At 54.6% G+C, this 27,500-nt stretch overlaps 1 protein-coding gene and 2 long non-coding RNA genes across 3 annotated transcripts in view; all 3 read left to right on the top strand.

Moving 5' to 3' along the window:
- Window positions 1-27,500, top strand: part of LOC127919379 (intermembrane lipid transfer protein VPS13B-like) — a 72,427-nt gene that overhangs the window by 14,318 nt on the left and 30,609 nt on the right. The window contains exon 3 of the mRNA XM_052502871.1: window positions 24,171-24,359. Coding sequence (XP_052358831.1) covers window positions 24,171-24,359 — 189 coding nt within the window. The remainder of the gene's footprint in view (window positions 1-24,170; window positions 24,360-27,500) is intronic.
- On the top strand, window positions 1,336-12,354 carry LOC127919377 (uncharacterized). The gene is made up of 5 exons (XR_008102695.1): window positions 1,336-1,427; window positions 1,648-1,793; window positions 3,666-3,861; window positions 4,326-4,689; window positions 12,091-12,354. It is a non-coding gene; the product is annotated as an uncharacterized LOC127919377 (long non-coding RNA).
- Window positions 14,946-17,447, top strand: LOC127919378 (uncharacterized). Its single transcript, XR_008102696.1, has 3 exons — window positions 14,946-15,063; window positions 16,598-16,943; window positions 17,410-17,447. It is a non-coding gene; the product is annotated as an uncharacterized LOC127919378 (long non-coding RNA).

The following is a 27,500-nucleotide window of genomic DNA, read 5'->3' as shown; positions in this document are numbered from 1 at the left end:
TAGTATCAGTAGTAGTAGTAGTACCAGCAGTATCAATAGTAGTATCAGTAGTAGTAGTAGTATCAGTAGTAGTAGTATCAGTAGTAGTAGTACCAGTAGTATCAATAGTAGTATCAATAGTAGTATCAGTAGTAGTAGTATCAGTAGTAGTACTTAACTCCATGGTAAATGGTTTGCGGCTCTGACTGACATGTAGCCTCCTAGCATTCCTGAAATACCCTCCACACACACACACACACACACACACACACACACACACACACACACACACACAGCTGCATGAATGACATGAGGTTTATCTGTAACTCAACAACATTAAACAGCTGATCTCCAAGATAGGCACATGTCTTTCATGGCTGGTTTTAGGAATGATAGTCAAAGTTATGTTTGACTACGAACACACCCACTCCTTGTGGAGGAGACCACACCCACTCCTTGTAGAGGAGACCACACCCACTCCTTGTGGAGGAGACCACACCCACTCCTTGTGGAGGAGACCACACCCACTCCTTGTGGAGGAGACCACACCCACTCCTTGTAGAGGAGACCACACCCACTCCTTGTGGAGGAGACCACACCCACTCCTTGTGGAGGAGACCACACCCACTCCTTGTGGAGGAGACCACACCCACTCCTTGTGGAGGAGACCACACCCACTCCTTGTGGAGGAGACCACACCCACTCCTTGTGGAGGAGACCACACCCACTCCTTGTAGAGGAGACCACACCCACTCATTGTAGAGGAGACCACACCCACTCCTTGTAGAGGAGACCACACCCACTCCTTGTAGAGGAGACCACACCCACTCCTTGTGGAGGAGATCACACCCACTCCTTGTGGAGGAGACCACACCCACTCCTTGTGGAGGAGACCACACCCACTCCTTGTGGAGGAGACCACACCCACTCCTTATGGAGGAGACCACACCCACTCCTTGTGGAGGAGACCACACCCACTCCTTGTGGAGGAGACCACACCCACTCCTTGTAGAGGAGACCACACCCACTCCTTGTAGAGGAGACCACACCCACTCCTTGTGGAGGAGACCACACCCACTCCTTGTGGAGGAGACCACACCCACTCCTTGTGGAGGAGACCACACCCACTCCTTGTGGAGGAGACCACACCCACTCCTTGTAGAGGAGACCACACCCACTCCTTGTGGAGGAGACCACACCCACTCCTTGTAGAGGAGACCACACACACTGCTATGTAGAGGAGACCACACCCACTCCTTGTAGAGGAGATGACACCCCACTCCTTGTAGAGGAGATGACACCCACTCCTTGTAGAGGAGATGACAGGTCCTGGTGAAGAGGAGATGACAGGTCCTGGTGAAGAGGAGATGACAGGTCCTGGTGTAGAGGAGATGACAGGTCCTGGTTTATAGAGGAGATGACAGGTCCTGGTGAAGAGGAGATGACAGGTCCTGGTGTAGAGGAGATGACAGGTCCTGGTGAAGAGGAGATGACAGGTCCTGGTGTAGAGGAGATGACAGGTCCTGGTGTAGAGGAGATGACAGGTCCTGGCTTGTAGAGGAGATGACAGGTCCTGGTATAGAGGAGATGACAGGTCCTGGTGTAGAGGAGATGACAGGTCCTGGTGTAGAGGAGATGACAGGTCCTGGTTTATAGAGGAGATGACAGGTCCTGGTGAAGAGGAGATGACAGGTCCTGGTTTATAGAGGAGATGACAGGTCCTGGTGTAGAGGAGATGACAGGTCCTGGTGTAGAGGAGATGACAGGTCCTGGTGTAGAGGAGATGACAGGTCCTGGTGTAGAGGAGATGACAGGTCCTGGTGAAGAGGAGATGACAGGTCCTGGGGTAGAGGAGATGGCAGGTCCTGGTGTAGAGGAGATGACAGGTCCTGGTGAAGAGGAGATGACAGGTCCTGGTGAAGAGGAGATGACAGGTCCTGGTGTAGAGGAGATGACAGGTCCTGGTGAAGAGGAGATGACAGGTCCTGGGGTAGAGGAGATGACAGGTCCTGGTGAAGAGGAGATGACAGGTCCTGGTGTAGAGGAGATGACAGGTCCTGGTGTAGAGGAGATGACAGGTCCTGGTGAAGAGGAGATGACAGGTCCTGGTGTAGAGGAGATGACAGGTCCTGGTGTAGAGGAGATGACAGGTCCTGGTGAAGAGGAGATGACAGGTCCTGGTTTATAGAGGAGATGACAGGTCCTGGTGAAGAGGAGATGACAGGTCCTGGTGTAGAGGAGATGACAGGTCCTGGTGAAGAGGAGATGACAGGTCCTGGTGAAGAGGAGATGACAGGTCCTGGTGTAGAGGAGATGACAGGTCCTGGTTTATAGAGGAGATGACAGGTCCTGGTGAAGAGGAGATGACAGGTCCTGGTGAAGAGGAGATGACAGGTCCTGGTGTAGAGGAGATGACAGGGCCTGGTGTAGAGGAGATGACAGGTCCTGGTGAAGAGGAGATGACAGGTCCTGGGGTAGAGGAGATGACAGGTCCTGGTTTATAGAGGAGATGACAGGTCCTGGTGAAGAGGAGATGACAGGTCCTGGGGTAGAGGAGATGACAGGTCCTGGTGTAGAGGAGATGACAGGTCCTGGTTTGTAGAGGAGATGACAGGTCCTGGTGAAGAGGAGATGACAGGTCCTGGTGTAGAGGAGATGACAGGTCCTGGTGAAGAGGAGATGACAGGTCCTGGTTTGTAGAGGAGATGACAGGTCCTGGTGAAGAGGAGATGACAGGTCCTGGTGTAGAGGAGATGACAGGTCCTGGTGTAGAGGAGATGACAGGTCCTGGTGTAGAGGAGATGACAGGTCCTGGTGAAGAGGAGATGACAGGTCCTGGGGTAGAGGAGATGACAGGTCCTGGGGTAGAGGAGATGACAGGTCCTGGGGTAGAGGAGATGACAGGTCCTGGGGTAGAGGAGATGACAGGTCCTGGGGTAGAGGAGATGACAGGTCCTGGTGTAGAGGAGATGACAGGTCCTGGTGAAGAGGAGATGACAGGTCCTGGTGTAGAGGAGATGACAGGTCCTGGGGTAGAGGAGATGACAGGTCCTGGTTTATAGAGGAGATGACAGGTCCTGGTGTAGAGGAGATGACAGGTCCTGGTGAAGAGGAGATGACAGGTCCTGGGGTAGAGGAGATGACAGGTCCTGGTGAAGAGGAGATGACAGGTCCTGGGGTAGAGGAGATGACAGGTCCTGGTTTGTAGAGGAGATGACAGGTCATGGTGTAGAGGAGATGACAGGTCCTGGTGTAGAGGAGATGACAGGTCCTGGTTTGTAGAGGAGATGACAGGTCCTGGGGTAGAGGAGATGACAGGTCCTGGTTTGTAGAGGAGATGACAGGTCATGGTGTAGAGGAGATGACAGGTCCTGGTGTAGAGGAGATGACAGGTCCTGGTTTGTAGAGGAGATGACAGGTCCTGGGGTAGAGGAGATGACAGGTCCTGGTTTGTAGAGGAGATGACAGGTCATGGTGTAGAGGAGATGACAGGTCATGGTGTAGAGGAGATGACAGGTCCTGGTGTAGAGGAGATGACAGGTCCTGGTGTAGAGGAGATGACAGGTCCTGGTGTAGAGGAGATGACAGGTCCTGGTTTGTAGAGGAGATGACAGGTCCTGGTGTAGAGGAGATGACAGGTCCTGGTGTAGAGGAGATGACAGGTCCTGGTGTAGAGGAGATGACAGGTCCTGGTGTAGAGGAGATGACAGGTCCTGGTGAAGAGGAGATGACAGGTCCTGGTGTAGAGGAGATGACAGGTCCTGGTGAAGAGGAGATGACAGGTCCTGGTTTGTAGAGGAGATGACAGGTCCTGGTGAAGAGGAGATGACAGGTCCTGGTGTAGAGGAGATGACAGGTCCTGGTTTGTAGAGGAGATGACAGGTCCTGGTTTGTAGAGGAGATGACAGGTCCTGGTGTAGAGGAGATGACAGGTCCTGGTTTATAGAGGAGATGACAGGTCCTGGTGTAGAGGAGATGACAGGTCCTGGTTTATAGAGGAGATGACAGGTCCTGGTTTATAGAGGAGATGACAGGTCCTGGTGTAGAGGAGATGACAGGTCCTGGTGTAGAGGAGATGACAGGTCCTGGTGTAGAGGAGATGACAGGTCCTGGTGTAGAGGAGATGACAGGTCCTGGTGAAGAGGAGATGACAGGTCCTGGGGTAGAGGAGATGACAGGTCCTGGTGTAGAGGAGATGACAGGTCCTGGTGAAGAGGAGATGACAGGTCCTGGTGAAGAGGAGATGACAGGTCCTGGTGTAGAGGAGATGACAGGTCCTGGTGAAGAGGAGATGACAGGTCCTGGTGTAGAGGAGATGACAGGTCCTGGTGTAGAGGAGATGACAGGTCCTGGTGAAGAGGAGATGACAGGTCCTGGTGTAGAGGAGATGACAGGTCCTGGTGAAGAGGAGATGACAGGTCCTGGTGTAGAGGAGATGACAGGTCCTGGTGAAGAGGAGATGACAGGTCCTGGTGAAGAGGAGATGACAGGTCCTGGTTTATAGAGGAGATGACAGGTCCTGGTGAAGAGGAGATGACAGGTCCTGGTGTAGAGGAGATGACAGGTCCTGGTGAAGAGGAGATGACAGGTCCTGGTGAAGAGGAGATGACAGGTCCTGGTGTAGAGGAGATGACAGGTCCTGGTTTATAGAGGAGATGACAGGTCCTGGTGAAGAGGAGATGACAGGTCCTGGTGAAGAGGAGATGACAGGTCCTGGTGTAGAGGAGATGACAGGTCCTGGTGTAGAGGAGATGACAGGTCCTGGTGAAGAGGAGATGACAGGTCCTGGGGTAGAGGAGATGACAGGTCCTGGTTTATAGAGGAGATGACAGGTCCTGGTGTAGAGGAGATGACAGGTCCTGGTGAAGAGGAGATGACAGGTCCTGGGGTAGAGGAGATGACAGGTCCTGGTGTAGAGGAGATGACAGGTCCTGGTTTGTAGAGGAGATGACAGGTCCTGGTGTAGAGGAGATGACAGGTCCTGGTGTAGAGGAGATGACAGGTCCTGGTGAAGAGGAGATGACAGGTCCTGGTGTAGAGGAGATGACAGGTCCTGGTTTGTAGAGGAGATGACAGGTCCTGGTGAGAGGAGATGACAGGTCCTGGTGAAGAGGAGATGACAGGTCCTGGTGTAGAGGAGATGACAGGTCCTGGTGTAGAGGAGATGACAGGTCCTGGTGAAGAGGAGATGACAGGTCCTGGGGTAGAGGAGATGACAGGTCCTGGGGTAGAGGAGATGACAGGTCCTGGGGTAGAGGAGATGACAGGTCCTGGGGTAGAGGAGATGACAGGTCCTGGGGTAGAGGAGATGACAGGTCCTGGTGTAGAGGAGATGACAGGTCCTGGTGAAGAGGAGATGACAGGTCCTGGTGTAGAGGAGATGACAGGTCCTGGGGTAGAGGAGATGACAGGTCCTGGTTTATAGAGGAGATGACAGGTCCTGGTGTAGAGGGAGATGACAGGTCCTGGTGAAGAGGAGATGACAGGTCCTGGGGTAGAGGAGATGACAGGTCCTGGTGAAGAGGAGATGACAGGTCCTGGGGTAGAGGAGATGACAGGTCCTGGTTTGTAGAGGAGATGACAGGTCATGGTGTAGAGGAGATGACAGGTCCTGGTGTAGAGGAGATGACAGGTCCTGGTTTGTAGAGGAGATGACAGGTCCTGGGGTAGAGGAGATGACAGGTCCTGGTTTGTAGAGGAGATGACAGGTCATGGTGTAGAGGAGATGACAGGTCCTGGTGTAGAGGAGATGACAGGTCCTGGTTTGTAGAGGAGATGACAGGTCCTGGGGTAGAGGAGATGACAGGTCCTGGTTTGTAGAGGAGATGACAGGTCATGGTGTAGAGGAGATGACAGGTCATGGTGTAGAGGAGATGACAGGTCCTGGTGTAGAGGAGATGACAGGTCCTGGTGTAGAGGAGATGACAGGTCCTGGTGTAGAGGAGATGACAGGTCCTGGTTTGTAGAGGAGATGACAGGTCCTGGTGTAGAGAGATGACAGGTCCTGGTGAAGAGGAGATGACATGTCCTGGTGTAGAGGAGATGACAGGTCCTGGTGTAGAGGAGATGACAGGTCCTGGTGAAGAGGAGATGACAGGTCCTGGTGTAGAGGAGATGACAGGTCCTGGTGAAGAGGAGATGACAGGTCCTGGTTTGTAGAGGAGATGACAGGTCCTGGTGAAGAGGAGATGACAGGTCCTGGTGTAGAGGAGATGACAGGTCCTGGTTTGTAGAGGAGATGACAGGTCCTGGTTTATAGAGGAGATGACAGGTCCTGGTGTAGAGGAGATGACAGGTCCTGGTGTAGAGGAGATGACAGGTCCTGGTGTAGAGGAGATGACAGGTCCTGGTTTATAGAGGAGATGACAGGTCCTGGTCAGGTCCTGGTGTAGAGGAGATGACAGGTCCTGGTGTAGAGGAGATGACAGGTCCTGGTGAAGAGGAGATGACAGGTCCTGGTGTAGAGGAGATGACAGGTCCTGGTGAAGAGGAGATGACAGGTCCTGGTGTAGAGGAGATGACAGGTCCTGGTGTAGAGGAGATGACAGGTCCTGGTGTAGAGGAGATGACAGGTCCTGGTGAAGAGGAGATGACAGGTCCTGGTGTAGAGGAGATGACAGGTCCTGGTGTAGAGGAGATGACAGGTCCTGGTGTAGAGGAGATGACAGGTCCTGGTTTATAGAGGAGATGACAGGTCCTGGTGAAGAGGAGATGACAGGTCCTGGTGTAGAGGAGATGACAGGTCCTGGTGTAGAGGAGATGACAGGTCCTGGTGAAGAGGAGATGACAGGTCCTGGTGTAGAGGAGATGACAGGTCCTGGTGTAGAGGAGATGACAGGTCCTGGTGTAGAGGAGATGACAGGTCCTGGTGTAGAGGAGATGACAGGTCCTGGTGAAGAGGAGATGACAGGTCCTGGTGTAGAGGAGATGACAGGTCCTGGTTTATAGAGGAGATGACAGGTCCTGGTGAAGAGGAGATGACAGGTCCTGGTGTAGAGGAGATGACAGGTCCTGGTGTAGAGGAGATGACAGGTCCTGGTGTAGAGGAGATGACAGGTCCTGGTGAAGAGGAGATGACAGGTCCTGGGGAGGAGATGACAGGTCCTGGTTTATAGAGGAGATGACAGGTCCTGGTGTAGAGGAGATGACAGGTCCTGGTGTAGAGGAGATGACAGGTCCTGGTGTAGAGGAGATGACAGGTCCTGGTGAGAGGAGATGACAGGTCCTGGTGTAGAGGAGATGACAGGTCCTGGTGAAGAGGAGATGACAGGTCCTGGTGTAGAGGAGATGACAGGTCCTGGTGTAGAGGAGATGACAGGTCCTGGTGTAGAGGAGATGACAGGTCCTGGTGAAGAGGAGATGACAGGTCCTGGTGAAGAGGAGATGACAGGTCCTGGTGAAGAGGAGATGACAGGTCCTGGTGTAGAGGAGATGACAGGTCCTGGTGAAGAGGAGATGACAGGTCCTGGTGTAGAGGAGATGACAGGTCCTGGTGAAGAGGAGATGACAGGTCCTGGGGTTGACAGGTCCTGGTGTAGAGGAGATGACAGGTCCTGGTGAAGAGGAGATGACAGGTCCTGGTGTAGAGGAGATGACAGGTCCTGGTGTAGAGGAGATGACAGGTCCTGGTGTAGAGGAGATGACAGGTCCTGGTTTGTAGAGGAGATGACAGGTCCTGGTGTAGAGGAGATGACAGGTCCTGGTGTAGAGAGATGACAGGTCCTGGTTTAGAGGAGATGACAGGTCCTGGTGTAGAGGAGATGACAGGTCCTGGTTTGTAGAGGAGATGACAGGTCCTGGTGTAGAGGAGATGACAGGTCCTGGTGTAGAGGAGATGACAGGTCCTGGTTTGTAGAGGAGATGACAGGTCCTGGTGTAGAGGAGATGACAGGTCCTGGTTTGTAGAGGAGATGACAGGTCCTGGTGTAGAGGAGATGACAGGTCATGAGAGGAGATGACAGGTCCTGGTGTAGAGGAGATGACAGGTCCTGGTGTAGAGGAGATGACAGGTCCTGGTGAAGAGGAGATGACAGGTCCTGGTGTAGAGGAGATGACAGGTCCTGGTGTATGACAGGTCCTGGTGAAGAGGAGATGACAGGTCCTGGTGAAGAGGAGATGACAGGTCCTGGTGAAGAGGAGATGACAGGTCCTGGTGTAGAGGAGATGACAGGTCCTGGTGAAGAGGAGATGACAGGTCCTGGTGAAGAGGAGATGACAGGTCCTGGTGTAGAGGAGATGACAGGTCCTGGTGAAGAGGAGATGACAGGTCCTGGTGAAGAGGAGATGACAGGTCCTGGTGTAGAGGAGATGACAGGTCCTGGTGTAGAGGAGATGACAGGTCCTGGTGTAGAGGAGATGACAGGTCCTGGTTTGTAGAGGAGATGACAGGTCCTGGTGTAGAGGAGATGACAGGTCCTGGTGTAGAGGAGATGACAGGTCCTGGTTTATAGAGGAGATGACAGGTCCTGGTGTAGAGATGACAGGTCCTGGTTTGTAGATGACAGGTCATGGTGTAGAGGAGATGACAGGTCCTGGTGTAGAGGAGATGACAGGTCCTGGTGTAGAGGAGATGACAGGTCCTGGGGTAGAGGAGATGACAGGTCCTGGTTTGTAGAGGAGATGACAGGTCATGTAGAGGAGATGACAGGTCATGGTGTAGAGGAGATGACAGGTCCTGGTGTAGAGGAGATGACAGGTCCTGGTGTAGAGGAGATGACAGGTCCTGGTGAAGATGACAGGTCCTGGTGTAGAGGAGATGACAGGTCCTGGTGTAGAGGAGATGACAGGTCCTGGTGAAGAGGAGATGACAGGTCCTGGTGTAGAGGAGATGACAGGTCCTGGTGTAGAGGAGATGACAGGTCCTGGTTTATAGAGGAGATGACAGGTCCTGGTAGAGGAGATGACAGGTCCTGGTGAAGAGGAGATGACAGGTCCTGGTTTGTAGAGGAGATGACAGGTCCTGGTGTAGAGGAGATGACAGGTCCTGGTGTAGAGGAGATGACAGGTCCTGGTTTGTAGATGACAGGTCCTGGTGTAGAGGAGATGACAGGTCCTGGTGTAGAGGAGATGACAGGTCCTGGTGTAGAGGAGATGACAGGTCCTGGTTTATAGAGAGATGACAGGTCCTGGTGTAGAGGAGATGACAGGTCCTGGTGTAGAGGAGATGACAGGGTCCTGGTGTAGAGGAGATGTCCTGGTGTAGAGGAGATGACAGGTCCTGGTGTAGAGGAGATGACAGGTCCTGGTGTAGAGGGGAGATGACAGGTCCTGGTGTAGAGGAGATGACAGGTCCTGGTGTAGAGGAGATGACAGGTCCTGGTGTAGAGGAGATGACAGGTCCTGGTGTATAGAGGAGATGACAGGTCCTGGTGTAGAGGAGATGACAGGTCCTGGTGAAGGGAGATGACAGGTCCTGGTGAGAGGGAGATGACAGGTCCTGGTGTAGAGGAGATGACAGGAGATGACAGGTCCTGGTGTAGAGGAGATGACAGGTCCTGGTGAAGAGGAGATGACAGGTCCTGGTGTAGAGGAGATGACAGGTCCTGGTTTGTCCTGGTGAGAGGAGAGATGACAGGTCCTGGTGTAGAGGAGATGACAGGTCCTGGTGTAGAGGAGATGACAGGTCCTGGTGTATGACAGGTCCTGGTGTAGAGGAGATGACAGGTCCTGGTGAAGAGGAGATGACAGGTCCTGGTGTAGAGGAGATGACAGGTCCTGGTGTAGAGGAGATGACAGGTCCTGGTGTAGAGGAGATGACAGGTCCTGGTGTACAGGTCCTGGTGAGAGGAGATGACAGGTCCTGGTGTTGACAGGTCCTGGTGTAGAGGAGATGACAGGTCCTGGTGACAGAGGAGATGACAGGTCCTGGTGAAGAGGAGATGACAGGTCCTGAGTGTAGAGGAGATGACAGGTCCTGGTGTAGAGGAGATGACAGGTCCTGGTGTAGAGGAGATGACAGGTCCTGGTGTAGAGGAGATGGTCCTGGTGAAGAGGAGATGACAGGTCCTGGTGTAGATGAGGAGATGACAGGTCCTGGTGTAGAGGAGATGACAGGTCCTGGTGTAGAGGAGATGACAGGTCCTGGTGTAGAGGAGATGACAGGTCCTGGTTTAGAGAGATGACAGAGGTGTAGAGGAGATGACAGGTCCTGGTGAGAGGAGATGACAGGTCCTGGTGTAGAGGAGATGACAGGTCCTGGGGTAGAGGAGATGACAGGTCCTGGTTTGAGAGAGATGACAGGTCAGATGACAGGTCCTGGTGTAGAGGAGATGACAGGTCCTGGTGTAGAGGAGATGACAGGTCCTGGTTTTGTAGAGAGGAGATGACAGGTCCTGGTGTAGAGGAGATGACAGGTCCTGGTTTATAGAGGAGATGAGATGACAGGTCCTGGTGTAGAGGAGATGACAGGTCCTGGTGTAGAGGAGATGACAGGTCCTGGTGTAGAGGAGATGACAGGTCCTGGTTTATAGAGAGATGACAGAAGAGGAGATGACAGGTCCTGGTGAAGAGGAGATGACAGGTCCTGGTGTAGAGGAGATGACAGGTCCTGGTGAAGAGGAGATGACAGGTCCTGGTGTAGAGGAGATGACAGGTCCTGGTGTAGAGATGACAGGTCCTGGTGTAGAGGAGATGACAGGTCCCTGGTGAAGAGGAGATGACAGGTCCTGGTTTGTAGAGGAGATGACAGGTCCTGGTTTGTAGAGGAGATGACAGGTCCTGGTGTAGAGGAGATGACAGGTCCTGGTTTAGAGGAGATGACAGGTCCTGGTTTATAGAGGAGATGACAGGTCCTGGTGTAGAGGAGATGACAGGTCCTGGTGTAGAGGAGATGACAGGTCCTGGTGTAGAGGAGATGACAGGTCCTGGTGTAGAGGAGATGACAGGTCCTGGTTTGTAGAGGAGATGACAGGTCCTGGTGTAGAGGAGATGACAGGTCCTGGTTTGTAGAGGAGATGACAGGTCAGGTGTAGAGAGATGACAGGTCCTGGTGTAGAGGAGATGACAGGTCCTGGTGTAGAGGAGATGACAGGTCCTGGTGTAGAGGAGATGACAGGTCCTGGTGTAGGAGATGACAGGTCCTGGTGTAGAGGAGATGACAGGTCCTGGTGTAGAGGAGATGACAGGTCCTGGTGAAGAGGAGATGACAGGTCCTGGTGTAGAGGAGATGACAGGTCCTGGTGTAGAGAGGAGATGACAGGTCCTGGTGTAGATGACAGGAGATGACAGGTCCTGGTGAAGAGGAGATGACCTGGTGAAGAGGAGATGACAGGTCCTGGTGTAGAGGAGATGACAGGTCCTGGTGTAGAGGAGATGACAGGTCCTGGTTTGTAGAGGAGATGACAGGTCCTGGTGTAGAGGAGATGACAGGTCCTGGTGTAGATGACAGGTCCTGGTTTATAGAGGAGATGACAGGTCCTGGTGTAGAGGAGATGACAGGTCCTGGTGTAGAGGAGATGACAGGTCCTGGTGTAGAGGGAGATGACAGGTCCTGGTGAAAGGAGATGACAGGTCCTGGTGTAGAGGAGATGACAGGTCCTGGTGAATGAAGGAGATGACAGGTCCTGGTGTAGTGGAGATGACAGGTCCTGTGTGTAGAGGAGATGACAGGTCCTGGTGTAGAGGAGATGACAGGTCCTGGTGTATGACAGGTCCTGGTGTAGAGGAGATGACAGGTCCTGGTGTAGAGGAGATGACAGGTCCTGGTTTATAGAGGAGATGACAGGTCCTGGTGAAGTGACAGGTCCTGGTGTAGAGGAGATGAGAGGAGATGACAGGTCCTGGTGAAGAGGAGATGACAGGTCCTGGTGTAGAGGAGATGACAGGTCCTGGTGTAGAGGAGATGACAGGTCCTGGTGTAGAGGAGATGACAGGTCCTGGTGAAGAGGAGATGACAGGTCCTGGAAGAGGAGATGACAGGTCCTGGTGTAGAGGAGATGACAGGTCCTGGTTTATAGAAGGAGATGACAGGTCCTGGTGAAGAGGAGATGACAGGTCCTGGTGAAGAGGAGATGACAGGTCCTGGTGTAGAGGAGATGACAGGTCCTGGTGTAGAGGAGATGACAGGTCCTGGTGAAGAGGAGATGACAGGTCCTGGGGTAGAGGAGATGACAGGTCCTGGTTTATAGAGGAGATGACAGGTCCTGGTGTAGAGGAGATGACAGGTCCTGGTGTAGAGGAGATGACAGGTCCTGGTGTAGAGGAGATGACAGGTCCTGGTGAAGAGGAGATGACAGGTCCTGGTGTAGAGGAGATGACAGGTCCTGGTGAAGAGGAGATGACAGGTCCTGGTGTAGAGGAGATGACAGGTCCTGGTGTAGAGGAGATGACAGGTCCTGGTGTAGAGGAGATGACAGGTCCTGGTGAAGAGGAGATGACAGGTCCTGGTGAAGAGGAGATGACAGGTCCTGGTGTAAGGAGATGACAGGTCCTGGTGAAGAGGAGATGACAGGTCCTGGTGAAGAGGAGATGACAGGTCCTGGGGTAGAGGAGATGACAGGTCCTGGTGTAGATGACAGGTCCTGGTGAAGAGGAGATGACAGGTCCTGGTGTAGAGGAGATGACAGGTCCTGGTGTAGAGGAGATGACAGGTCCTGGTGTAGAGGAGATGACAGGTCCTGGTGTAGAAGAGATGACAGGTCCTGGTGAGAGGAGATGACAGGTCCTGGTTTATAGAGGAGATGACAGGTCCTGGTGTAGAGGAGATGACAGGTCCTGGTGTAGTGGAGATGACAGGTCCTGGTGTAGAGGAGATGACAGGTCCTGGTGAAGAGGAGATGACAGGTCCTGGTGTAGAGGAGATGACAGGTCCTGGTGAAGAGGAGATGACAGGTCCTGGTTTATAGAGGAGATGACAGGTCCTGGTGTAGAGGAGATGACAGGTCCTGGTTTATAGAGGAGATGACAGGTCCTGGTTTATAGAGGAGATGACAGGTCTTGGTTTATAGAGGAGATGACAGGTCCTGGTGAAGAGGAGATGACAGGTCCTGGTGTAGAGGAGATGACAGGTCCTGGTGTAGAGGAGATGACAGGTCCTGGTGTAGAGGAGATGACAGGTCCTGGTTTATAGAGGAGATGACAGGTCCTGGTGTAGAGAGATGACAGGTCCTGGTTTGTAGAGGAGATGACAGGTCCTGGTGTAGAGGAGATTACAGGTCCTGGTGAAGAGGAGATGACAGGTCCTGGTGTAGAGGAGATGACAGGTCCTGGTGTAGAGGAGATGACAGGTCCTGGTGTAGAGGAGATGACAGGTCCTGGTGTAGAGGAGATGACAGGTCCTGGTGTAGAGGAGATGACAGGTCCTGGTTTATAGAGGAGATGACAGTTCCTGGTTTATAGAGGAGATGACAGGTCCTGGTTTATAGAGGAGATGACAGGTCCTGGTGTAGAGGAGATGACAGGTCCTGGTGAAGAGAGGAGATGACAGGTCCTGGTGAAGAGGAGATGACAGGTCCTGGTGTAGAAGGAGATGACAGGTCCTGGTGAGAGGGAGATGACAGGTCCTGGTGAAGAGGAGATGACAGGTCCTGGTGAAGAGGAGATGACAGGTCCTGGTGTAGAGGAGATGACAGGTCCTGGTGAAGAGGAGATGACAGGTCCTGGTTTATAGAGGAGATGACAGGTCCTGGTGTAGAGGAGATGACAGGTCCTGGTGAAGAGGAGATGACAGGTCCTGGTGTAGAGGAGATGACAGGTCCTGGTGTAGAGGAGATGACAGGTCCTGGTGTAGAGGAGATGACAGGTCCTGGTTTACAGGTCCTGGTTTGTAGAGGAGATGACAGGTCCTGGTTTATAGAGGAGATGACAGGTCCTGGTGTAGAGGAGATGACAGGTCCTGGTGTAGAGGAGATGACAGGTCCTGGTGTAGAGGAGATGACAGGTCCTGGTGTAGAGGAGATGACAGGTCCTGGTGAAGAGGAGATGACAGGTCCTGGTGTAGAGGAGATGACAGGTCCTGGTGTAGAGGAGATGACAGGTCCTGGTTTATAGAGGAGATGACAGGTCCTGGTTTATAGAGGAGATGACAGGTCCTGGTGTAGAGGAGATGACAGGTCCTGGTGTAGAGGAGATGACAGGTCCTGGTGTAGAGGAGATGACAGGTCCTGGTGAAGAGGAGATGACAGGTCCTGGTGTAGAGGAGATGACAGGTCCTGGTTTGTAGAGGAGATGACAGGTCCTGGTATAGAGGAGATGACATGTCCTGGTGTAGAGGAGATGACAGGTCCTGGTTTATAGAGGAGATGACAGTTCCTGGTTTATAGAGGAGATGACAGGTCCTGGTTTATAGAGGAGATGACAGGTCCTGGTTTGTAGAGGAGATGACAGGTCCTGGTGAAGAGGAGATGACAGGTCCTGGTGAAGACGAGATGACAGGTCCTGGTGAAGAGGAGATGACAGGTCCTGGTGTAGAGGAGATGACAGGTCCTGGTTTTATAGGAGATGACAGGTCCTGGTTTATAGAGGAGATGACAGGTCCTGGTGTAGAGGAGATGACAGGTCCTGGTGTAGAGGAGATGACAGGTCCTGGTTTATAGAGGAGATGACAGGTCCTGGTGTAGAGGAGATGACAGGTCCTGGTGAGAGGAGATGACAGGTCCTGGTGTAGAGGAGATGACAGGTCCTGGTTTGTAGAGGAGATGACAGGTCCTGGTGTAGAGGAGATGACAGGTCCTGGTGTAGAGGAGATGACAGGTCCTGGTTTATAGAGGAGATGACAGGTCCTGGTTTATAGAGGAGATGACATGTCCTGGTTTATAGAGGAGATGACAGGTCCTGGTTTATAGGAGATGACAGGTCCTGGTGTAGAGGAGATGACAGGTCCTGGTGTAGAAGGAGATGACAGGTCCTGGTGTAGAGGAGATGACAGGTCCTGGTGAAGAGGAGATGACAGGTCCTGGTGTAGAGGAGATGACAGGTCCTGGTTTGTAGAGGAGATGACAGGTCCTGGTGTAGATGACAGGTCCTGGTGTAGAGGAGATGACAGGTCCTGGTTTATAGAGGAGATGACAGGTCCTGGTTTATAGAGGAGATGACATGTCCTGGTTTATAGAGGAGATGACAGGTCCTGGTTTATAGAGGAGATGACAGGTCCTGGTGTAGAGGAGATGACAGGTCCTGGTTTATAGAGGAGATGACAGGTCCTGGTGTAGAGGAGATGACAGGTCCTGGTGTAGAGGAGATGACAGGTCCTGGTGTAGAGAGATGACAGGTCCTGGTGTAGAGGAGATGACAGGTCCTGGTGTAGAGGAGATGACAGGTCCTGGTTTATAGAGGAGATGACAGGTCCTGGTGAAGAGGAGATGACAGGTCCTGGTGTAGAGGAGATGACAGGTCCTGGTGTAGAGGAGATGACAGGTCCTGGTTTATAGAGGAGATGACAGGTCCTGGTGTAGAGGAGATGACAGGTCCTGGTGTAGAGGAGATGACAGGTCCTGGTGTAGAGGAGATGACAGGTCCTGGTGTAGAGGAGATGACAGGTCCTGGTGTAGAGGAGATGACAGGTCCTGGTTTATAGAGGAGATGACAGGTCCTGGTGTAGAGGAGATGACAGGTCCTGGTGTAGAGGAGATGACAGGTCCTGGTGTAGAGGAGATGACAGGTCCTGGTGTAGAGGAGATGACAGGTCCTGGTGTAGAGGAGATGACAGGTCCTGGTGTAGAGGAGATTACAGGTCCTGGTGAAGAGGAGATGACAGGTCCTGGTTTGTAGAGGAGATGACAGGTCCTGGTGTAGAGGAGATTACAGGTCCTGGTGAAGAGGAGATGACAGGTCCTGGTGTAGAGGAGATGACAGGTCCTGGTGTAGAGGAGATGACAGGTCCTGGTGTAGAGGAGATGACAGGTCCTGGTGTAGAGGAGATGACAGGTCCTGGTGTAGAGGAGATGACAGGTCCTGGTGTAGAGGAGAAGAGAGGTCCTGGTGAGAGGAGATGACAGGTCCTGGTGTAGAGGAGATGACAGGTCCTGGTGTAGAGGAGATGACAGGTCCTGGTGTAGAGGAGATGACAGGTCCTGGTGTAGAGGAGATGACAGGTCCTGGTGAAGAGGAGATGACAGGTCCTGGTGAAGAGGAGATGACAGGTCCTGGTTTATAGAGGAGATGACAGGTCCTGGTATAGAGGAGATGACATGTCCTGGTGTAGAGGAGATGACAGGTCCTGGTTTGTAGGAGATGACAGGTCCTGGTGTAGAGGAGATGACAGGTCCTGGTGAAGAGGAGATGACAGGTCCTGGTGTAGAGGAGATGACAGGTCCTGGTGTAGAGGAGATGACATGTCCTGGTTTGTAGAGGAGATGACAGGTCCTGGTGAAGAGGAGATGACAGGTCCTGGTTTAGAGGAGATGACAGGTCCTGGTGTAGAGGAGATGACAGGTCCTGGTGTAGAGGAGATGACAGGTCCTGGTTTATAGAGGAGATGACAGGTCCTGGTTTATAGAGGAGATGACAGGTCCTGGTGTAGAGGAGATGACAGGTCCTGGTGTAGAGGAGATGACAGGTCCTGGTGAAGAGGAGATGACAGGTCCTGGTTTATAGAGGAGATGACAGGTCCTGGTTTGTAGAGGAGATGACAGGTCCTGGTGTAGAGGAGATGACAGGTCCTGGTTTATAGAGGAGATGACAGGTCCTGGTTTGTAGAGGAGATGACAGGTCCTGGTTTGTAGAGGAGATGACAGGTCCTGGTGTAGAGGAGATGACAGGTCCTGGTGTAGAGGAGATGACATGTCCTGGTTTGTAGAGGAGATGACAGGTCCTGGTGAAGAGGAGATGACAGGTCCTGGTTTATAGAGGAGATGACAGGTCCTGGTGTAGAGGAGATGACAGGTCCTGGTGTAGAGGAGATGACAGGTCCTGGTGTAGAGGAGATGACAGGTCCTGGTGTAGAGGAGATGACAGGTCCTGGTGTAGAGGAGATGACAGGTCCTGGTGTAGAGGAGATGACAGGTCCTGGTTTGTAGAGGAGATGACAGGTCCTGGTGTAGAGGAGATGACAGGTCCTGGTGTAGAGGAGATGACAGGTCCTGGTGTAGAGGAGATGACAGGTCCTGGTGTAGAGGAGATGACAGGTCCTGGTGTAGAGGAGATGACAGGTCCTGGTGTAGAGGAGATGACAGGTCCTGGTGTAGAGGAGATGACAGGTCCTGGTGTAGAGGAGATGACAGGTCCTGGTGTAGAGGAGATGACAGGTCCTGGTTTATAGAGGAGATGACAGGTCCTGGTTTGTAGAGGAGATGACACCCACTCCTTGTGGAGGAGATGACACCCACTCCTTGTAGAGGAGATGACAGGTCCTGGTGAAGAGGAGATGACATGTCCTGGTGAAGAGGAGATGACAGGTCCTGGTGTAGAGGAGATGACAGGTCCTGGTTTATAGAGGAGATGACAGGTCCTGGTGTAGAGGAGATGACAGGCCCTGGTTTATAGAGGAGATGACAGGTCCTGGTGAAGAGGAGATGACAGGTCCTGGTTTGTAGAGGAGATGACAGGTCCTGGTGTAGAGGAGATGACAGGTCCTGGTGAAGAGGAGATGACAGGTCCTGGTGAAGAGGAGATGACAGGTCCTGGTTTATAGAAGGAGATGACAGGTCCTGGTGTAGAGGAGATGACAGGTCCTGGTGTAGAGGAGATGACAGGTCCTGGTTTATAGAGGAGATGACAGGTCCTGGTGTAGAGGAGATGACAGGTCCTGGTGTAGAGGAGATGACAGGTCCTGGTGTAGAGGAGATGACAGGTCCTGGTGAAGAGGAGATGACAGGTCCTGGTGTAGAGGAGATGACAGGTCCTGGTGAAGAGGAGATGACAGGTCCTGGTTTGTAGAGGAGATGACAGGTCCTGGTGTAGAGGAGATGACAGGTCCTGGTGTAGAGGAGATGACAGGTCCTGGTGTAGAGGAGATGAAAGGTCCTGGTTTTCACACACACACACACACACACACACACACACACACACACACACACACACACACACACACACACACACACACACACACACACACACACACACACACACACACACACACACACACACACACACACACACACACACACACACACACACACACACACACACACACACACACACACACACACACACACACACAGAACACACACACAAGAACAAACACACAGAACACACACACAAGAACAAACACACACACACAAGAACAAACACATACACACACAAGAACAAACACATACACACACAAGAACAAACACATACACACACAAGAACAAACACATACACACACAAGAACAAACACATACACACACAGAACAAACACATACACACACAGAACAAACACATACACACACACAGGAACACAAACACATACACACACACATGAAAACACACACACAGGAACACAAACAAACACACACAAACAAACACACACACAAACAAACAAACAAACACACACAAACAAACACACAAACACACACAGGAACACACACACACACACACACACACACACATATTTGCTCAGTGCAGTAGACCTTGGTCCTCCAGAGTCCAGGCACTGTGCCGCCTGTCTCCTAGCCTGCCAGCAGTGCTCCAGGGGCGGGTATGGCAGGCAGCTGTTGGCCTCCTCTGGATCCACGTTAGCACTTCTTCCTGGACATGTTTGGAATGGGTTGTCATGCTTTCCCTTTGATTTATACTTATTTATAGAAGGCCTGTGGGGGGCGGGGTGTCCTCCAGCCCAGGGGCCCTCTCCTCTCTCTCTGTGATGCTGAAGGACTGTGTGTGGGGGGGGGTGTCCTCCAGCCCAGGGGCCCTCTCCTCTCTCTCTGTGATGCTGAAGGACTGTGTGTGGGGGGGGGTGTCCTCCATCCCAGGGCCCTCTCCTCTCTCTCTCTCTGTGATGCTGAAGGACTGTGTGTCCTCCAGCCCAGGGGCCCTCTCCTCCCTCTCTCTGTGATGCTGAAGGACTGTGTGTCCTCCAGCCCAGGGGCCCTCTCCTCTCTCTCTCTGTGATGCTGAAGGACTGTGTGTCCTCCAGCCCAGGGGCCCTCTCCTCTCTCTCTCTGTGATGCTGAAGGACTGTGTGTCCCCGGGGGAGCCCAGGGGCCCTCTCCTCTCTCTCTCTGTGATGCTGAAGGACTGTGTGTCCTCCAGCCCAGTGGCCCTCTCCTCTCTCTCTCTGTGATGCTGAAGGACTGTGTGTGTGGGGGGGGGTGTCCTCCAGCCCAGGGCCCTCTCCTCTCTCTCTCTGTGATGCTGAAGGACTGTGTGTCCCCGGGGAGCCCAGGGGCCCTCTCCTCTCTCTCTGTGATGCTGAAGGACTGTGTGTCCTCCAGCCCAGTGGCCCTCTCCTCTCTCTCTCTGTGATGCTGAAGGACTGTGTGTGTGGGGGGGGGGGGTGTCCTCCAGCCCAGGGGCCCTCTCCTCTCTCTCTCTGTGATGCTGAAGGACCTGTGTGTGTGGGGGTGTCCTCCAGCCCAGGGGCCCTCTCCTCTCTCTCTCTGTGATGCTGAAGGACTGTGTGTCCTCCAGCCCAGGGGCCCTCTCCTCCCTCTCTCTGTGATGCTGAAGGACTGTGTGTCCTCCAGCCCAGGGGCCCTCTCCTCTCTCTCTGTGATGCTGAAGGACTGTGTGTGGGGGGGTGTCCTCCAGCCCAGGGGCCCTCTCCTCTCTCTCTGTGATGCTGAAGGACTGTGTGTGGGGGGGGTGTCCTCCATCCCAGGGGCCCTCTCCTCTCTCTCTCTCTGTGATGCTGAAGGACTGTGTGTCCTCCAGCCCAGGGGCCCTCTCCTCTCTCTCTCTGTGATGCTGAAGGACTGTGTGTCCTCCAGCCCAGGGGCCCTCTCCTCTCTCTCTGTGATGCTGAAGGACTGTGTGTCCTCCAGCCCAGGGGCCCTCTCCTCTCTCTCTCTGTGATGCTGAAGGACTGTGTGTCCCCGGGGGAGCCCAGGGGCCCTCTCCTCTCTCTCTCTGTGATGCTGAAGGACTGTGTGTCCTCCAGCCCAGTGGCCCTCTCCTCTCTCTCTATGTGATGCTGAAGGACTGTGTGTGTGGGGGGGGGGTGTCCTCCAGCCCAGGGGCCCTCTCCTCTCTCTCTGTGATGCTGAAGGACTGTGTGTCCCGGGGAGCCCAGGGGCCCTCTCCTCTCTCTCTCTGTGATGCTGAAGGACTGTGTGTCCTCCAGCCCAGTGGCCCTCTCCTCTCTCTCTCTGTGATGCTGAAGGACTGTGTGTGTGGGGTGGGGGGGTGTCCTCCAGCCCAGGGGCCCTCTCCTCTCTCTCTCTGTGATGCTGAAGGACCTGTGTGTGTGGGGGGTGTCCTCCAGCCCAGGGCCCTCTCCTCTCTCTCTCTGTGATGCTGAAGGACTGTGTGTCCTCCAGCCCAGGGGCCCTCTCCTCCCTCTCTCTGTGATGCTGAAGGACTGTGTGTCCTCCAGCCCAGGGGCCCTCTCCTCTCTCTCTGTGATGCTGAAGGACTGTGTGTCCCCGGGGAGACCAGGGCCCTCTCCTCTCGCTCTCTGTGCTGCTGAAGGACTGTGTGTCCCGGGGAGACCAGGGGGCCCTCTCCTCTCTCTCTATGTGATGCTGAAGGACTGTGTGTCCCGGGGAGACCAGGGCCCTCTCCTCTCTCTCTATGTGATGCTGAAGGACTGTGTGTCCCCGGGGAGACTATGGGCCCTCTCCTCTCTCTCTATGTGATGCTGAAGGACTGTGTGTCCCCGGGGAGACTATGGGCCCTCTCCTCTCTCTATGTGATGCTGAAGGACTGTGTGTCCCGGAGGAGACCAGGGGCCCTCTCCTCTCTCTCTGTGATGCTGAAGGACTGTGTGTCCCGGGGAGACCAGGGGCCCTCTCCTCTCTCTCTCTGTGATGCTGAAGGACTGTGTGTCCTGGAGGAGACCAGGGGCCTCTCCTCTCTCTCTCTCTCTGTGATGCTGAAGGACTGTGTGTCCCGGGGAGACCAGGGGCCCTCTCCTCTCTCTCTCTCTGTGATGCTGAATGACTGTGTGTCCCGGAGGAGACCAGGGGCCCTCTCCTCTCTCTCTCTGTGATGCTGAAGGACTGTGTGTCCCGGACCAGGGGCCCTCTCCTCTCTCTCTCTGTGATGCTGAAGGACTGTGTGTCCCGGGGAGACCAGGGGCCCTCTCCTCTCTCTCTGTGATGCTGAAGGACTGTGTGTCCCCGGGGAGACTATGGGCCCTCTCCTTTCTCTCTGTGATGCTGAAGGACTGTGTGTCCCGGGGAGACCAGGGGCCCTCTCCTCTCTCTATGTGATGCTGAAGGGATGCTGAAGGACTGTGTGTCCCGGGGGAGACCAGGGGCCCTCTCCTCTCTCTGTGATGCTGAATGACTGTGTGTCCCGGAGGAGACCAGGGGCCCTCTCCTCTCTCTCTCTGTGATGCTGAAGGACTGTGTGTCCCGGACCAGGGGCCCTCCTCTCTCTCTCTGTGATGCTGAAGGACTGTGTGTCCCGGGGAGACCAGGGGCCCTCTCCTCTCTCTCTGTGATGCTGAAGGACTGTGTGTCCCGGGGAGACTATGGGCCCTCTCCTTTCTCTCTGTGATGCTGAAGGACTGTGTGTCCCGGGGAGACCAGGGGCCCTCTCCTCTCTCTCTCTGTGATGCTGAAGGACTGTGTGTCCCGGGGAGACCAGGGGCCCTCTCCTCTCTCTCTCTGTGATGCTGAAGGACTGTGTGTCCCCGGGGAGACTATGGGCCCTCTCCTTTCTCTCTGTGATGCTGAAGGACTGTGTGTCCCGGGGAGACCAGGGGTGAGACCAGGGGCCCTCTCCTCTCTCTCTGTGATGCTGAAGGACCCTCTCCTCTCTCTCTGTGATGCTGAAGGACTGTGGTCCCGGGGAGACCAGGGGCCCTCTCCTCTCTCTCTGTGATGCTGAAGGACTGTGTGTCCCGGGGAGACCAGGGGCCCTCTCCTCTCTCTCTGTGATGCTGAAGGACTGTGTGTCCCGGGGAGACCAGGGCCCTCTCCTCTCTCTCTGTGATGCTGAAGGACTGTGTGTCCCGGGGAGATCAGGGGCCCTCTCCTCTCTCTCTTTGTGATGCTGAAGGACTGTGTGTCCCCGGGGAGACCAGCATCTCTGTGATGCAGAATGGATATTTGACTTCCAGAAATGAGCTCACTGTTAAAGTGAGCGCCAGTCTGCTCACATCTCCCTCCTCTCTTTCCTTAGAAACTCACTTCATACAGCAATAACACAAAGCATTGCCTCTCTCTGTCATGTTTTCCACTTTAGTTTATTTTTTGTTGTGTTGATGCTGAAGTGTGTGTGTAGTGTGTGTGTGTGTGTGTGTGTGTGTGTGTGTGTGTGTGTGTGTGTGTGTGTGTGTGTGTGTGTGTGTGTGTGTGTGTGTGTGTGTGTGTGTGTGTGTGTGAGTTGTAGATGATAAATATGAGAAACAGTTGTCAGTGGAACTCCTCTAGTAAGTGAATCCAGTCTTCCTGATGGGGATAGATGACACTTGTTGGTCCCAGACGAATTGTGTGTCTCCGTTCCTGGACAGACGTTTTGACAGAACCCTCCCCTCTCTGCCGTTACGAGGCCCGGTATCGTAGATCCATGAAGCTGCCTAGACACATCAATGTAACGGTCTCTGAAGTCCTAACTTAATGCCGGTGGTACATGAGACCCTCCCCTCTCTGCCGTTACGAGGCCCGTATCGTAGATCCATGAAGCTGCCTAGACACATCAATGTAACGGTCTCTGAAGTCCTAACTTAATGCCGGTAGTACATGAGACCCTCCCCTCTCTGCCGTTACGAGGCCCGGTATCGTAGATCCATGAAGCTGCCTAGACACATCAATGTAACGGTCTCTGAAGTCCTAACTTAATGCCGGTGGTACATGAGACCCTCCCCTCTCTGCCGTTACGAGGCCCGGTATCGTAGATCCATGAAGCTGCCTAGACACATCAATGTAACGGTCTCTGAAGTCCTAACTTAATGCCGGTGGTACATGAGACCCTCCCCTCTCTGCCGTTACGAGGCCCGGTATCGTAGATCCATGAAGCTGCCTAGACACATCTGTAACGGTCTCTGAAGTCCTAACTTAATGCCGGTGGTACATGAGACCCTCCCCTCTCTGCCGTTACGAGGCCCGGTATCGTAGATCCATGAAGCTGCCTAGACACATCAATGTAACGGTCTCTGAAGTCCTAACTTAATGCCGGTGGTACATGAGACCCTCCCCTCTCTGCCGTTACGAGGCCCGGTATGACCCTCCCCTCTCTGCCGTTACGAGGCCCGGTATGACCCTCCCCTCTCTGCCGTTACGAGGCCCGGTATGACCCTCCCCTCTCTGCCGTTACGAGGCCCGGTATGACCCTCCCCTCTCTGCCGTTACGAGGCCCGGTATGACCCTCCCCTCTCTGCCGTTACGAGGCCCGGTATGAGAACTCTCTGCTGCAGTTCCTCCGCTTTCTATTCTGACCTCAGAACTGTTCTGTTTTCTGTCTCTGCTCGTTCTGGCCCTGTTCTGTTCTTCTCCCTTCTCTGCCGTTTAGGCCTTTTATCCAAAGCCTCCCTCATGTGTGCATACATTCTACGAGGCCCGGGATGACCCACTCTCTGGCGTTACAAGCGCCATGCTCTGACCCTCCCCTCTCCTGTTCTTCTCTGCCTGTTTTCTGTTCTGTTCTTCCTGTTCTGTTCTTCTCTCTGATGCTGTTCCTCCTGTTCTTCTCTATTCTGAACTTCTCTGTTCTGTTCTTCTCTCTTTATCCCCTTCTCCTCTCTCTTCTCTTCTCTTTTCCTCTCCTCTCCCCACCTCTCCTCTCCTCTCCCCACCTCTCCTCCTCCTCCCCACCTCTCCTCTCCTCTCCTCTCCTCTCCTCTCCTCTCCTCTCCTCTCCTCTCCTCACCTCTCCTCACCCCTCCCCACCTCTCCTCTCCTCTCCTCTCCTCTCCTCTCCTCACCCCCTCCCCACCTCTCCTCTTCTCTTCTCTCTCTCTCCTCTCCTCTCCTCTCCTCTCCCTCTCCTCTCCTCTCCTCTCCTCACCTCTCCTCTCCTCTCCTCTCCCCACCTCTCCTCTCCTCTCCTCTCCTCTCCTCTCCTCTCCCCACCTCTCCTCACCTCTCCTCTCCTCTCCTCTCCTCTCCTCTCCTCACCTCCCCACCTCTCCTCTCCTCTCCTCTCCTCTGATCAGAGAGCTGCTGACCTCTCAGAGTGAAATGCAGTTGAATGAGTAATTATAGATGTATCTCTCTCTCCTTCTCTTTCAGGTCCAGTTGCTGTACGAGTTGTTCCTGTCCTGGAGTTCAACGTGGGCCCGTCTGGAGAAGAGGGAGTCCTGCATCAGACTATCCCAGACCCCCACTGGGCCGACCCCCTCCTCCCCCGTCCGCTCCAGCACCGCTCTCCCAGACACCAGCACCTGCTCCCCCTCTGCTGATTTTGGATCCCCCACCGAGGTTAGACACACACACACACACACACACACACACACACACACACACACACACACACACACACACACACACACACACACACACACACACACACACACACACACACACACACACACACAGAGGCTCACACACACACACACACACACACACACACACACACACACACACACACACACACACACACACACACACACACACACACCCCTCACACTAAGTGCAGTATAAAGTTGATGTTTTACCCAGGGTGCCGTGCCTCATGAAGTCACGTGTTTACATGTAGCTGAACGTGATTTATCAAATCTCGTTTTTCGTGTCGGTCCTGAGCGGCGATGTCAGCGTCAACACATGGTGTGTGTTCGGCTGTGTTGGTGGCAGAACACTGTTGTGTTTGGTCGGAGAGAGAGAGGGGGGGGGGGGTTTTAACATTCTCTGGAAAAACCTGGTCAGGTTTGTTCTCCTACTAAACAGGACTAAACACGACCCACGGTGGACTGTTGATGTCCATTTGATGAGCGAACGTTGATTGAGTGTAAACCCTGCCGTTCAGGCCTCTTCATCTGGAGAAAACAATAACCTGGATACTCTGCTTCGGAAAAACACCCTTTTGAACTGACGGGGCTCTGTCCTGGGGGGGCTCTGTCCTGGGGGGCTCTGTCCTGGGGCTCTGTCCTGGGGGTAACGAGGCTCTGTCCTGGGGGGCTCTGTCCTGGGGGCTCTGTCCTGGGGGCTCTGTCCTGGGGGCTCTGTCCGGAGCTCTGTCCTGGGGGGCTCTGTCCTGGGGGGGCTCTGTCCTGGGGGGTGACGGAGCTCTGTCCTGGGGGGTGACGAGGCTCTGTCCTGGGGGGTGACGAGGCTCTGTCCTGGGGGTTGACGGAGCTCTGTCCTGGGGGGTGACGGAGCTCTGTCCTGGGGGGTAACGAGGCTCTGTCCTGGGGGGTGACGGAGCTCTGTCCTGGGGGGTAACGAGGCTCTGTCCTGGGGGTGATGAGGCTCTGTCCTGGGGGTGACGAGGCTCTGTCCTGGGGGGCTCTCTGTCCTGGGGGGATGAGGCTCTGTCCTGGGGGAGCTCTGTCCTGGGGGTAACGAGGCTCTGTCCTGGGGGTGACGGAGGCTCTGTCCTGGGGGTGACGAGGCTCTGCCCTGGGGGTGATGAGGCTCTGTCCTGGGGGTGACGAGGCTCTGTCCTGGGGGTGACGAGGCCTGCCCTGGGGGCTAACTTTTGTCCTGGGGGTAATGGGCTCTGTCCTGGTGGGTAACGAGGCTCTGTCCGGGGGTGACGAGGGGCTCTGCCCTGGGGGCTCTGTCCTGGGGGTGACGGGCTCTGCCCTGGGGGTGACTCTGCCCTGGGGGTAACTCTGTCCTGGGGGTAATGAGGTTCTGTCCTGGTGGGTAACGAGGCTCTGTCCTGGGGGACGCTCTGTCCTGGGGGGCTCTGTCCTGGGGGTGACGGGCTCTGTCCTGGGGGTGACTGCTCTGTCCTGGGGGTGACGGAGCTCTGTCCTGGGGGTAACGAGGCTCTGTCCGGGGGTAACGAGGATACTCTGTCCTGGGGGTAACAAGGCCTGCTCTGCCCTGGGGGTAACAAGGATACTCTGTCATGGGGGTGACTAGGCTCTGTCCTGGGGGTAACGAGGATACTCTGTCCTGGGGGTAACAGGCCTGCTCTGTCCTGGGGGTAACAAGGCTCTGTCCTGGGGGTAACGAGGCTCTGTCCGGGGGTAACGAGGCTCTGTCCTGGGGGGGCCTCTGTCCTGGGGGTAACAAGGATACTCTGTCCTGGGGGTAACGAGGCTCTGTCCGGGGGTAACGAGGCTCTGTCTGCCCTGGGGGGTAACGAGGCTCTGTCATGGGGGTGACGTCAGGGGTAACGAGGATACTCTGTCCTGGGGGGCTCTGTCATGGGGGTAACGAGGCTCTGTCCTGGGGGGTAACGAGGATACTCTGTCATGGGGTAACGAGGCCTGTCTGTCATGGGGGTAACGAGGATACTCTGTCATGGGGGTAACGAGGCTCTGTCATGGGGGTAACGGAGGATACTCTGTCCTGGGGGTAACGAGGCCTGCTCTGTCATGGGGGTAACTACTCTGTCCTGGGGGTAACTACTGTCATGGGGGCTCTGTCATGGGGGGTAACGAGGATACTCTGTCATGGGGGGCTCTGTCATGGGGGCTCTGTCATGGGGGGATACTCTGTCCTGGGGGTCATGGGGGTATACTCTGTCATGGGGGTAACGGAGCTCTGTCCTGGGGGTAACGAGGCTCTGTCATGGGGGTAACGAGGCTCTGTCATGGGGGTGACGAGGCTCTGTCATGGGGGCTCTGTCATGGGGGTAACGAGGCTCTGTCCTGGGGGGTAACGTGACGAGGCTCTGTCCTGGGGGTGACGGAGCTCTGTCCTGGGGGTAACGAGGCTCTGTCCTGGGGGTGATGAGGATACTCTGTCCTGGGGGTGACGAGGATACTCTGTCCTGGGGGGGATCTCTGTCATGGGGGTAACGAGGCTCTGCCCATGGGGGTGACGAGGCCTGTCTCTGTCCTGGGGGGTGACGGGCTCTGTCATGGGGGGTAACGAGGCTCTGTCATGGGGGTAACGAGGATACTCTGTCCTGGGGGTAACAAGGCCTGCTCTGTCATGGGGGTAACAAGGATACTCTGTCATGGGGGTAACGAGGCTCTGTCATGGGGGTAACGAGGATACTCTGTCATGGGGGTAACAAGGCCTGCTCTGCCCTGGGGGTAACAAGGATACTCTGTCATGGGGGTAACGAGGATACTCTGTCATGGGGGTAACGAGGATACTCTGTCATGGGGGTAACAGGCCTGCTCTGCCCTGGGGGTAACATGGGGGGGTAGGATACTCTGTCATGATACTCTGTCATGGGGGTAACGAGGCTCTGTCATGGGGGGTAACGAGGATACTCTGTCCTGGGGGTAACAAGGCCTGCTCTGTCATGGGGGTAACGAGGATACTCTGTCATGGGGGTAACGTCATGGGGGTAACGAGCTCTGTCCGGGGGTAACGAGGATACTCTGTCATGGGGGTAACGAGGCTCTGCATCTGCCCTGGGGGGTAACGAGGATACTCTGTCATGGGGGTAACGAGGATACTCTGTCATGGGGGTAACTCTGTCAGAGGGACAGAGGG

This window comes from Oncorhynchus keta, unplaced genomic scaffold (assembly GCF_023373465.1).
Source record: "Oncorhynchus keta strain PuntledgeMale-10-30-2019 unplaced genomic scaffold, Oket_V2 Un_contig_16457_pilon_pilon, whole genome shotgun sequence".
In the NCBI taxonomy this organism is placed as follows: Eukaryota; Metazoa; Chordata; class Actinopteri; order Salmoniformes; family Salmonidae; genus Oncorhynchus; species Oncorhynchus keta.
This window is presented reverse-complemented; position numbering and strand designations above follow the sequence as displayed.